General features: G+C 33.9%; 1 protein-coding gene across 4 annotated transcripts in view; it reads left to right on the forward strand.

Annotated features, from left to right (window-relative positions):
* Positions 1–14,602, forward strand: part of LOC149803362 (uncharacterized) — a 90,504-nt gene that overhangs the window by 28,323 nt on the left and 47,579 nt on the right. For all 4 annotated transcript variants that reach the window (XM_089953073.1, XM_089953075.1, XM_089953072.1 and 1 more), the window contains exons 7-13: positions 7,004–7,048; positions 7,732–7,809; positions 8,245–8,310; positions 9,568–9,618; positions 10,745–10,834; positions 11,555–11,605; positions 12,173–12,244. In XM_089953073.1, coding sequence (XP_089809199.1) covers positions 7,004–7,048; positions 7,732–7,809; positions 8,245–8,310; positions 9,568–9,618; positions 10,745–10,834; positions 11,555–11,605; positions 12,173–12,244 — 453 coding nt within the window. The remainder of the gene's footprint in view (positions 1–7,003; positions 7,049–7,731; positions 7,810–8,244; positions 8,311–9,567; positions 9,619–10,744; positions 10,835–11,554; positions 11,606–12,172; positions 12,245–14,602) is intronic.

Consider the following 14,602-nt stretch of genomic DNA (forward strand, 5'->3'; position numbering starts at 1 on the left):
CCTTACTTGTGTGGCACTGTTTCTCCTGACAATTTGCTTCCTTTTCAGATTGAAACCTTTCTCATTTAATAGCACCAGTTTTCTCATATTCTCGGGGTCTGTGGTCTTTATGATGATAATTTCAGTTAGTGTCTTCTGAGAGAACATTCTTGCTTCCTCCTCGAGTTTTGGCGAAAGAGTCTTCTTGTTTATCCAATTGTTTTAAAAAATCGTATTGAACTTTTACCTCAAGAAAAGGAACAATTCATTACAACACATGGTTACCAATTTGTCCCTAAACAAAACGTCTGTAAAACCCGTATTTTTCTGTCTTACCTTAACCTACTAGTCGCTGTAAGTACTTCTCAGTCCTGCTTATAAATTGGACGAACGTTTCTCTACTTTAAAGTTTACTATATGTTAATTTGTTTTGGAATCCCTAATCCATCATTTCGTAGCTTTCAAGAATTTAACCCTCTATACATGTCACAATTTAGCGCGTCGCTCGCGGCGAAACGTGAATATACATCCAGCACGTTACCCTTTCGCAACACGCTGAGATATATACAACAATAATATGTTATCCACTTTAAGACACTGGCATATATATAAAACCTGTGTGGCCTCTTAACATATTTGAGTTATATTCCTGTTACCCATATGTATTGGGTTCTTTTGCGCTGTAGTATTATACTTATGGGGATCTAAGACCGTCTCATCAATCTTTGATTTCTAGGCCCGAAAATCATTCTGTACTACCCCATATATTTCCCCAATGAGGACATCTGAGCATATGTACATATGTGATTGTAACCCACTTAAGTACACGTGGAGGTTTATCATGGTTTGGGAGATGCATTGATGTGAGCTCTCAGGCATAACTATATATAAAGGTAATATTTTTAATGAATCTAAACCAGTTACCTAATTTGGGTCGAGATCTCCCTGTTTACATATCTGTACGCGACGACCTCAAGGGTTTTCCATTTCCAGCAACACGTACTCGGACTCATCAATGCTAATCGTTTTATCGATACCCTGCGGTGATTGAAGTCGAGAATGTCACATAGAATTCATCGAGGTGACACTAACGGTTGCGTTTGTAACCATACAATGCATCGCGAAGAATATGAAGCACCTCAGAACTCATCATCGGATCGCGTGTCTTAATCATATACATCATTTATATCTTCAGTAAGTTCAGATATTAGCGAGCGAAACGTATCTGGTTGATAAATATCTTTGGTCAGCAAACGCTTCCAAATCGATGCGGTTTCGTTGATGAATGTTGGTGCGATGTTACTTGCACGAACTGACCTCACGACTATTTTTAGACGAAGCACGAGTTCAATGATCTTTTGCTAGTACGTCGATACGCATTTGAACTCTGCGGGTTTGAACCCTGTGTACGAGGCGCTTGTGCACAGCTTTACGTTTGAATTTACGAGAACTAACGGTTCCAACAAGATCGTTACCTCGTGGGAATGGTTCATATGGGCCTGTTGGTAGCGAATAAAATTCTTCTGAGACGACTTCGTCGTCCGTTTGAGACCAAACTTCCTCGCATGGTGTTTACACAGTGAAAAGTCTCCCAGTGTCTGGGTCTTTTTTACACCAATTATTATTGGCTATTAACGGTATTTATAAACTGTGATGATGCAGGATCATCAACACTTGTTAGATTTTCGAGTCCAGTTTTGTCCCGAAATACCCGTTTGGGACAGTTACCGTCGAAATAAACCAGTATATATTATTTCAGCTTGTTGCGGTGGGTCAATCTAGTATGAACTTGTAGCCGCTCTTCTGGAATACTTGCAGTTGCCTCTTCATCTTTTTTGGTGTGTTTTGCTACCATATCACACTAGATTATGGCCATGGTTTCATCCAAGCCTTCTTGGATTTGCTCTAGTGAGTTGCCCACCGTCTTGGCTGCTTTCGTGATGTTCGTGATATCCTAGGCATGTTTGGCTGTCTTAACAATCGAATCGAATTCTGTTTCGCTTCTGTTTCCAAAACCAAGGCGGTTCTTTCTGTTGTTGGTTTGAGGTCTGTGCAGTCGGTCCCAACTGAATTATATCTTTGACAGTTTTACGAACATTTATATAATTCTGAAGACGCACCGGGTGTTCACGGGCAGCCTTGCTATGGCATTGCTAGTTTCTTTAGTCATAGTGCCTATTTATTATATTTGTTACATTTTCTAACTTCTCGAGGATTGATGCAAAGGTTTTGTCGATTTCATTATTGATGACCTGAATATCTTAGCGGTTCAAGATTGTACGGTGCGGTGAATCGAGACTTCTTGATGGGTTAAGAGGCATGATCAAGTTTATGCCGAGAACAATGTTCACATTGAAACCCGGAAGCGCTCGAGTGCTGAATGTTCATATGACTGACAAACTCATCTTCCAGAAGCTTCAATGTGGCTCGTTTTCGATTGGAATAATTACCCTATAATCATGAAACCGCATGTGCAACGTAAACAATGGCTCTTGGATTCGTTGCGTTTGTGCAACTGGCAAATCGGAAATGGTGTTGCGATACGGCGACCGGCCTTTTCCATCATCAGCAACCAAACATGTTATTTCGGCCAACTGGCTTTAGGAGAAATCTTGATATATAGCCGTGCTTCTCTTTCACGAACTTGTCTTACAATCTGATAAAGCTCGTCTCCGAGTTCTAATAGCGCAAGTCTGTCGATAGTTCTTGCGTCTCTCGGTATCTTTATTCTACGTTCACTTGGACTGGTTTCGTTGATCACAGTTGCTGCTGCAAAACAGCAAAGGTTTATATGGGGAAGGTGTCTCTCATCCGGTCGTGGCTCATCTGTGAATCCCAATCAGTGTCGTATCGATTACTGTTGTAAAGGTAATTAATCAAAATTACTGTTACTCTGTCACACTGCAGTCTTCAATTACATGCAATGTTTTATCTGGGTATTTAGAGTACACTTACATTACTTCTAGTCATTGTGGCACAATTTAGGTTCTCATTGGCTAATTCACATTTTGCACAGAACAATGTTCTTTGCACAAAGAGTTCAACATAACAAGTTGAATACAGTATTGTAGAAATATTTTAATCTTAACAAATGTGTAAACAGTTCTTTTAGACCTCTTTTTTGTCATAGTTATTTTAATCGTAATGTTATGTCGTAAGTTGCTAAGTCTATGACAAATAGTGATTTTAATTTAATGTTAATTATAACTCTGAATCACTTTTCCCGAAGTTGCAATCAATTAAAACAACTGTGCTGGAATTGAATGATATTATATATATATATATATATATATATATATATATATATATATATATATACATCAACTGCATAACTGATTAGTTAAAAAATTAGTTACTGTGTAGCATAGGTCCTAATAGAGTAAGTATACCTGCTTTTATCATACCGCTTGGTATCCTTATGCTGCGATTTAGTGCGGACTCATTGAACTGATTCACAGTCAGCATATCTTAGAAAGGAAAAGCAGTGTGTATAATTGATTATTTACCAATACATCATTTCATAAACATCAATTGTTTTGATCCTCGACGACCTCGTCGGCTTTTTCCTTGACGTAACGCTTTGGCTTTTCCGTGTGTTGGCATTTCTTCTCTGCCGGTCACGATAATACATGGCAATACATGGTCCGCAAAACTGATAACGCGACCTGTCTCCGATACCACATTTAAGACATGGTCGATAAATGCCTAAACGTTTAATATCTAATTGGATTTATTGTTGTTTCATTCACATACATTTATCGCATTTCTCTTATTTCAACAGAAATAATGTACTATATTATTATTATTATTATTATTATTATAGCAAAGATCTTACCTGAATCGGTATCCGACAAAATCAATGGCACTTGATTATGAGAACTCGAACACTACTCGTCATTAAATGGATGCGACATATATTTGAATTTAACTCGTCTGTTCATTTGTAATAGTAACGTTTTGTTTTGTCGATGAGCTCGTATGATGTGTTAACCTCGTTAAGGCGAGTTAAATAGTTTAGTGCATTAAATTGAATCGCAGGACAGGGTTAATATGCTGTACTTGATAATATTCTTTCAGTCTGTAATCCATTAGCATACGATAACATTTTACCTCTTCTCACTGCAAAGTAGTGTTCAACAATGTTCAACTGTACTTCGGATCTGTAATTGGGTATATCCACATGCGCAAAGAAATGCGTACATGTTTTTGCGTTATTAAGATAATTTAGAGAATCCCCATATTGACTAAATTTGATTCGTTTTGTGGTAATTCTTTAAGACAGACGTTCCGATGGATTAATAAAAATTGTTCGTGATACATTGTTGACTCAAGATAATATATCATTCATCGTGTATTTATGTGATTCCTTCATTGAATACAATTGTGACATAAATTTACTTATATCCGTGACTTCTGATCTTCAGTGTCCTTTATTTTATTCCAAACCTCGTAGACCAGCAAGTAGTTTTGCTCGAGTTTCTTTTTTTTAAGGTGTAGCTGGACTCAATTGTATTTTACAGATGTCTCTTTCGTTTCATATGTGATACACTTTATTAGAATAATGCATAGCTGAATGACTATTTGTATGCCTCGTTGTTATTCCTTATTTGAACGACCGTTATGGAATTTGTTTGTCAAATGCACTAATCAAAGTCGATACGATTTTGAATGCCTTTAGTTTTGTTCAAAACCTTGTACAAAGGCTTATAATAATTTACGTTGTATTTGTTTTCGTTTCAGCTTTCTAACTTGTATTTTGTATTTTGTTTCATTCAGTAAATAGTTATTACTCTGAAAATCATAATTTTCATGTTCCCTAATAATGATTTATAAATATGGCAGTTCAATCATTTCCATTTCTGAGACAGGTCTTTGACACATCATTTATTGTAACTGAATATTGTGTTCGGCTTCATCCCAACTATTTAACCATTCGCTAAATCAGCTTGCTTCTAGTTTAGAAGTACATTTTGATCGCTAAACTAACCCTCGATAGCCGCCTATTCAAATGGTATGGTATTATGTGCCTAATTTTGAATATTTCCTTGGTAACATTAGATTTACTTTTGTAGGCATTGATTAATATTTTGAATTCTGACCGCGTCATTATTTCTGAATGTATGAGTTGTTAAATAAACAAATAGACTGATTCATGCTCTTGATCTGTTCAAATGGGGTCATGACTATTGACGTGTGATGGGTATTAATGTATCCATAAATTAATTGTAACAACACTTCTACTTAGCTTCCAGTTTCATTTGGAGTGAAATAATTTCACGCTCTAATCTTCAGTGTTTTGCTAAACCTTTGCACTGTTTAGGCGTGAGTAAGCTGTACAGTATTCGATACTTTCTGGCAATAGCCTTCATCAAATTGCAGACTTTTGGACTTTCGCTCTTAGATTTTCCTGAATCTCTTTGTTGATTTAAATAATTTATCCCATACATATTTTGAGAAGACACATATCACTGTCACAATCTATTTATATTCATAGTTGTGTTTATCGTAGGTTTCGATGTAAATAATGTCTGTCTGACACTTATCATCCTCTGAACCGACATATACCGTCACTTAAGGATATATTTGTTTCGCTTGTTTATCTAATGTGTAGGTGTTTAGTTAAATATTTTTTAAAGCTAGCGTATCTTATTTTATTTCTTTTCTTGGTTAAATTGTTCCTACAGTTGCTTGGTCTTTGTGATTTTCCAGGATCGTACTAAATATGTCTGTAATGCTCTTTTTTGTCAGTTATTTAAAACAGTATTAAACCGGCCATGTACTATGTTCAAAGCAGACATTTCTCAATAACATGAACCTTTATTGCAGTATTTCCAATGTTTCGTTAATCAATTCAAAGATATTGAATATGTCACAATGCACCTTTGTGCCATTATGTATGCTTACATATACATTTATAATTATTTGCGCTCTTCTAGATGTCCAGTCAAGAGATGTTAATGTGGAACGTACTCGATTTGTTTTAGGAATTTACAAGTTAGCCTGTCGTGTTTTCGTTGTTTCCTTGGAAAACCTTCGTACTATGACGCGAGTTTGTAACACAAATGTTCTAAAATAGAACAAAGTTGGCTCGTAATGTTCTCCTACCACAACAAGATATTGTAAAATACATGTTAAAAAGTTTGCTCAGACCGTCACTTTCGAATATATTTTATAATCATGGTTGGAACTTTTCATAAATATTCTAATATTCCTCGACTGTGTTGCTGTACAAATTTCCAACCTAACTCATTTTGTGCTCGATAACTTTCTTTCCTTCAGCCTTCTATATTGCTACAGAGAAATACCTAAATATAATTTTCATAGCAATGTAATGTAAATTTTGGAACGCCTGACAATTGTTTGCTATAATATTTAGAAAAAGTATCACACCTTGTCAACTTTTAAAGTACACCAGGGGTATAATTATTGTGCATCTTTAACATTAGATGCAATTAAGGCAAATCCTTTAGATATATAAATATTTGGCGGAAAAGTTATTTACTTAATAACCATTTAGCCCGATGACGCGTTAATGTAAAAAATTGTTACAATTTCAAAAGCAGAACTGTACAATTACCTTGTGTGAAAATAAAGGGCATTCGCTTCACGAATTAGGGCCTGATGACTCTCTACATAGGTCTGAATTATTTTCCAACTGCTTTTTTCTTTTACAGGTCTACTTCTTGTCTTATCTAAAGCAAAGTAAAAATATAACCCATATTGCCCATGTGCATGTTTCACTTTATCGATCACCATTGGCTATTTCTATTTCGTTTTATTCCATAAAAATTGAATGTACCTACTCAGTGTCACACGGAAAAAAGTTCTTTTCAGGCTTTAAATTAATTTTGCATTCATGTCGCTTATGTAATGATTTCATTGAGGTGGTATCATCTTGACCTTTCATAACGATGTGACACTGATTTGCGTTTGTTGATGTAATTTCTGTCACATAATTTGTTAATTTGAATGTATATTGCTTGGTATTTTATTTGCATCCAAATATTTTCTCTATCCTTTTCAGATCACTTTGACTTTTTCGACCAATGTTGGTACAACCCCTATGTCCGTAAGCTAGTTTCGGTCATACATAAAATGATATGGGCAAAGAATTGGGATTTCAATGTCAAAGCACATTATATATTTTATTTCTTATATTGACGCAGTAGCAAAACATGTTGAAACAATCACCAAAGTATGTTTCTGAGCTAAAAAAATGGCATTTTAAATGATACTGATAACAAGAGAAAACAATTGAAATACGGTCTTTATAGCTGAATGCCACTAAAATTGTGTTTCGAAACACGAACAGTTTACCTTTCATTTCTAAGATTCAAATCTATGAAAAAAGAGGATATTAGTTAAAACAATCCAAGCGAAGTGCATGCATGTATGCATGTATGTATGTATGTATGTATGTATGTATGTATGTATGCATGCATGCATGTATAATATGTACGAATGTATGTATGTAGGTATTTATGTATGACTCACTAATTTTATTTCCACTTTAACAGAGATAGCTTTATGAATTTGTGTAGACAAACACTCACAGACACACACACACACACACACAAACATATATATATATATATATATATATATATATATATATATATATATATATATATATATATATATATATATATATATATATAAAGAGAGAGAGATCATCAGAAAGATAGATAGACAGATTGGTGAACGTGTTAGTTTTAGTAAATGTTTGTATGTTGCTTCATTTCTTTCCTGTAGAACTGTTCTCGACATATTTCCACAACGGTGATGACTCCATTTATGAAATACAGCCACGGTGTCAAAGCCATCACATAGGTATATATAGGAGTTTTGCGACATGAATTGTTCATCAGTTGTAGAATAAGATGGATCAGTTTATGACTTTGACGAAATGATTCTTTGGAAATTAAACTTATAACAAAATATGCCATTTTTCATGTTTATTGCATATTTCTATCCTTTAGTAATAAATACTTGTAGACATACACACATTAGTAGCTACATTTTAGTTGTCAAATAGTTCGTGTATATAAAGCAATAAGAAACATATATCTACTTATGTTAAATGTAGATGAACGTCAAATGGTTCATGTATATATAGAAACAAATTGATATACATCTAAATGTACTAAATGTAGGGGAGTGTCACGTGATTCATGTATATACAGTAATAAATAAACATACATGTACTTGCATTAAATGGTGAGGGAAAATATCTTCACACTGTCTTTTCTAATTGTATTATTTCAGTATGGGATTTACTTGCTGGTGTCAGTTCAGATGTTTGCAGATTGGACATTGTTCTACATATCGCAGGTAGTAACAGTTAATATTTGGTAACGAACTTCTTTGCCGTGAGGGGAATACAATAGTTGTATGAACATCATATTTCTCAGATTATGATAGCCAGAAATTATATTTTTGGAACGCTTCTGTGCAAAACCAGAAATGTGCTTTCGTCTCATCATGTTATATAAAGAGTCTTCCAGTGTACTTTGAGCTCAACAATGTAAGTACCAACAAGACAATCGTAACATATATACAACCTTAATTTTCGTTTTTATTTAGCCTTTACTTAGTTATGGCCTCATACTTAATTTCTTTGTGCATTCTGAGAAACCAAGAGTGGTACCGATGTTACCAACATAGACGTAAAATTATCTCATAGAAAGAAGCGAAAACAACAAATTAAGTAAAATTCAACACTTTATTTACATAGAATGCATGTAAGTGCAAAATCAAAAGACAGCTACAGTATTGAGAATTAGCTTCAAAATAATACAAAATGTCCTATTACAAGTGTCAACGTTTCGAATGTTCCCAATGAATTCCAATTGTATCATATGTCCTGATGTACCAATAGTCTTGAATATCATGATTTACCCACGATCAATGCAGAATGATTTTGAATGAAGTCCACAAAATCCCTAAATAATGCGTTAATCCAGTCAATGCATGCTTAGTAATTCCAATGAATGTTGTAAATAATTCTTATAGAATTTTGCCTGAACATAACTATAAACTCTGGAACAAAACGTAAACCACAAACTGATCTCAAGATAGAAATGAATTATTTGTTTATCAGATTCTCTATATAAACAATTACCCACTCAGTATAGGACACCATATAATGTTCTGAATTACCATGGAATATCCCACAAACTGATAAATACGGTTAGGCCTTGAACTTAATTCAAGTCAATATCTTGTTCGCTACTTGCAAGAATGACAAAACTCCGGAATGAAGAAACTCCATATACAACCGTCAATCACAGATAAACATTTAAGCACACAGTAAGGAATGTTTAACTGAAAGTATATACAAATAACGATGCTATAATTGCTTTTCTTCCTTGAAGTGTGTTCGATAAATATAATTGGAGTCTTCTCTCATTAAAACATACATCTTCCTTTTATTTAATTACGTCTTTTAATTGTATTGTTGTTTCTATCTCTTCCTCCTTTCCACCACGTCTCTCTCTCTTTCATTACAGAGGTCAAACTGCTCATTTTTCCAAGGTATATATCCTATGTTGACGCTTTTGCTTGACAACGTATGTAATATATTTTTAGATAAATTTCACAGACTGCCGAATCAATGTTCCTGCCATACTATCAACACAGGTAATTAATCGCCTGGAGTTATCCCCATTTTATATAAGAATTAATAATTTAGTTTTAATAAAGATTGATATTATGTAATCTTCTTTCCAGAATTATTAACGTAATTTTAATATATCCATATGCCGTTCTTGCACATATGTGCGTATAAATATTCTAATTTGAGACATTCAGTTCTGGTTCTTCTCTCTGCCAAACTGTGCCTTTGTTCTGCAAATAGAGTATTTGAATTTTAGTTTCTTTTAAATGGTATGTTCAAAAAGCGTTACTCTTTCACTCTTAGAAATACAATTTTAATTGGTAACTCTCAAGCATTTCGTTTGCTTTTTGTTTCATCCACTTCTGTTCTGCGCATTTAGTGTTTATGAGTTTGCAACGTTTAGTTTTCCAACGTTCCGTTTTTTAAACAGTTGTTCTTAGTTATATCAAATATCTTTAAAGAAATATTATTTATTGGTAGTTATTTTGGAGAATGTATCAAATGAAAGATCTAATGTGTATCGTTTAAATGATGTGGCTGTAGATAGGCACATTGGTTTACTTAACTGCGACAATAGTCTGCAATTCGTGGAAAACTACAAGATCTTCAAAGTTGGCATAACATAGTCAATGGAACAAAGTGGTTAAAGTTCACCTCTTCTATCGTTAACGTGTACGCTTATAAAGAACTTCATTTATTATGAAAACGTTTATATGCATTGAAACATAAACTTCGGAATTTATAACCAATAGGCACAATGTAGAAAATACATCTTTGTCAATGTTTGAAGATTAGAAGTGGTCAAACAGTATGACGAGCATTTTTTATATATCAAAATCTACTTCACCTAAAGGAATCTACTTAGCAGGACTAAAGTAAAGCTAACATTACATACAGGTCTACGGAGTTTTATTATCCACACGTCAGTATATATTATTTCAATACATTTCTAAATAACTAACGTAAGCTGTATACAATATAAAAAAAAAAACGAATAAAGAACATAAATAAGTACTAAATATGTTTATTAACTCAAAATTGGAAACAACTGCATGCCTTATAAAGAAGACTACAGCACATTGAAATAACTTTTGTTTATAGAATTTATTAAACAAATGATAATGTACTATGTGGAATTTTCTTTTTCAGGATCCGGTTCACAAGGAACAGTTACAGCTAGTACTATACCTCCAGTCTCTATCCTGTCTGACAATTGTTTACAGTACGATTCATATAAGTGTACGTGATAATCAATGTTTTTTAATTTATACCTTTAGCGCACATTATGGATATTCTTAAACAAATATAAGCGTGTACATATCAATGTTCGGGAATAGGACACGAACTCTGAATCACATATATGTATTGCAGTTTATCCACTAGTTCCTTCGTTGTATCTTATGCATACTCTACATAGGAAAATGAAGATCAGATAAAATATTTCAAGCCTGAAAACAGTCTGGCACTACATAACTTGCCATATTTAAATCATAACATGTATATCGAGGTGAAACAAATGGACTTGGTGTATAATCGGAGGAAAACAAATAATATATGTTAAAACTGGTTTAAAATACCTATGCGATTATGATTATTACATTTTTAGAGTAAATTCAAATAATGCTATATATCTTTCTTGTCCCACTCATAAAAGCTCTTATAACCTTGCGTTCCGCTAAATTCTCAATAGACAATATAATGTTAATTTTCAATACATGTCATTGCACAGCCTAATCTCATTTAAACAAGGGTCTTTCTGAAGCTTGCATCACACTCCAAGAGTTAACGCCACCATTATTATTGGCTGAAATTCCTTCAAGGACTACACAATTAACGTGGAATGAATAAATAACGGTATTTGCTTCTTTACTCATCTGGCGGCCCTAATCGAGATTTATGTAGATATTGAATGTAATATGCAACTACGTTAATGAATGCCACTTTTTTAATCTTTTACAGACCTATACAACTTGGGTTTATATCCAGAGCAGTGCGTTAGTGTTAACAACAGTAAGTTCTGAGTTGAATAGATCTCGTCTTGTTCTAAAAGGTTAACATGACTACGCAGACGGTGCGTCATTACACTGAAAGCACGTTCTTTTTTTAAGAGGTACAAAAGACAAAATTATTTCGCATGAATGACTGTCCTATTTAGAGATATGAATACAAATCACACCTTGCAAACAAATCAAAACAAAATATTTAAACATAATTTCTTCCACAATATACATTGACAATTCCACGTGTGGTCGGTTCCATTTACTGCAATCGAAAGGAGAGCAATTAGCCAACCTTCCTTGAGTTTTGTAAAACTAGATATCGCTCACATAAATAAACAACTCTTTAAACCACTACTGAATGAAAACGATGAAATAATGTTGATGGGAACACCTTTATTTATGTGACATTTCAAAGTTATTCTGATCGCTTCTTTTTTCTTGCGATAGAAATAAATCAATATATATATATATATATATATATATATATATATATATATATATATATATATATATATATATATATATATATATAACCATTGCTTGAAATTTAATTTTATGACGTTTGATTTAATTGTAGTGTGGAGTTATCTCGCAGACATCCACAGAGGAAATGAACAATGTAGAAAGAAAATCATCGACTACATGAGCTGTAAGAATCGTTCATTATATAGCATGATCATTCAGCAATGTTTAAAGTTCATTCCCAACTATGAAACACACTAGTATTCATGTTAATGGATATGTACCTTAAAGTCCTGAAAATATATGCCAGCATCGAATTGTACAATCCCTGGTTTTCGACAAACTAAAGTCAGAAATCGTCTTAACAAACGCTCCACCATAAACGACAATTATGTCCCTAAAAAAAGGTCACTATAAATAGAAGTGATATTACTTGTCATTTAAATAAATACAACGTTTATATCTTGATTAGAAAAGTTAATAAAAAAAACATATCTGCATCGATGTCCTTTATAGCTTTATTAGCGTTGTGCCTGTATCTCCTCTTCAAAGTTTACAAACTCATAAAACCATTTTGTTAAACACTGGAAATGTTTCCAGTTAGAAAAAAGAAATCTATTATATAAATTTATGTATGTATATGCACATTTTCGCGCATCACATGTTTACGACGTAAATATGGTGCTTTCGGTTGTTATTAAAATCTGTTGATATTCAAATGTGCAGCTGTTATGTTGTCACTGACATATTTCCAGATAGGGCTTGAAAGAACAAGGACTACGTGATTCGTGTTCATTATCTTCATTCCTTCTTAGTCCTACCAAGTAAGAGGTATCACATGATAGGTTTGCTTTAATGTTAGATCTTACTACCAAGATAACGGCCTTGTGTAGCATCTTCCAAAAGTCGACTGATAGGAGCCTGAGAGGCAACATTTTCAAGAATATTTCAAACACTTAGCAGCCCATATCAACACTTCCAAAAAGGTACATCTAATTGATTATAGATACTTCGCTGTCTTCATCATGACGGAATCAAAACCTGACAGTAGCAAATGAACGCATTTTCATGTTTCGTTCAGCTGATTGGAATGCAATGCAAGCCGGCAATGGGAAAATCGGAGTAGGTTGAACAATTTTTCTTTAACGAAATGAATAAATATATACTAATATTAAAGAAAGGGTTTATATAGCTTCGTTTCGTTTAAGATATATATCATCCTTTTAACAGATCGCTGCCACCACATCTCTGTCTGCGTGGGTTCGAGTCTCGGGCTCGGCCAATGTGGGTACGTGAGAAAGCTTGCTAGTAGCTTCTCGCGGGTCGTTGGTTTTTTCCGGGTTCTTCCTCCACCATTGACACTGGCCGCCAGGTATAGGCTATTTTGTGCTAAAAATGGCATTAAACCGTGCAACAGCAACAACACGATCCTTTTGATGAATTTCGCAATCCCTGGCTTTAATCGTATTCCATCTGAAATGTAGGACAACGGTACTTGAAAACACGCTCATTGGCTTGTGCTAGCATTTAAATTTATTCGAAAAAGTTATCAAAGTAAAGTCCGCCTAACATGACTTTAATTCAACATCGGAACACGCTACACATGGCCGTTATCTGGGCAGCAAGACGTAGCACCAAAACATGAACGACATGTAGGACAGTATTCTTTCCTAAATCCGTCGTCGAGATGCAATCGTCTCTGTGTTTACGTTCGTTCGTCCATCCGTCACGCCATCTTTTCCTCCTTTACTTTTAGACGAACAGTCACGACACCTGGCGAGGTAGTTTCCACATGTTGTAATGTGTCGCGACACGTATTTTGTTTCCAAACTGACATCCTTGGGAACAGATGTCAAAGATCTTAACATCAAAATTTGCAATACTTGCCAAAATACTTTGACTGAAAAGTTCTATATGAAGGTACTAATCTTCATACATGAAACGAAGTCACATATGTAGATGATTTCGGATCTTGCGTCTCTCATTAACCAGGAATTTAACCCCTGGGGCGCAACTAATGACATAATTGATATTCCAACCATATATATATATATATATATATATATATATATATATATATATATATATATATATATATATATATATATATATAAACTGTCAAGGACAACGAACAGTGCAAAGCATGCTTACAAGTAGACTAAGCTCTTTCGACTCTAAATTAATCTTTTTCAAAGGCAATTACAAAACCGAGACAGGACAAATACATCAAGCAACAAAGATATAAACACAATTAAACAGAAAAAGCTTTGAGGTTAAACAATTTTACATGATTATTTCTACAGGAATAAAATCTTGAAATGTTTGATGTTTTTGCTATTTGGCTTAAACGTGATGCTGATGCTGAAAAATATTTTCTATTAACCTAGAACTCACCGAGTAATATCGCCCTCTCTTTTCTTATGTTAATTTGCTTACAAAATTATATCCAGGATATTTCATTGGTTTTGTAGTAATTATAGGTTATTGGGAGATTAATGAGCAAATTGAAAACATTATTTAAATAAAAATATGCCTCAGTACCTGT

This window comes from Sinohyriopsis cumingii, chromosome 3, assembly GCF_028554795.1.
Source record: "Sinohyriopsis cumingii isolate HCF-2022 chromosome 3, ASM2855479v2, whole genome shotgun sequence".
Classification (NCBI taxonomy): Eukaryota; Metazoa; Mollusca; class Bivalvia; order Unionida; family Unionidae; genus Sinohyriopsis; species Sinohyriopsis cumingii.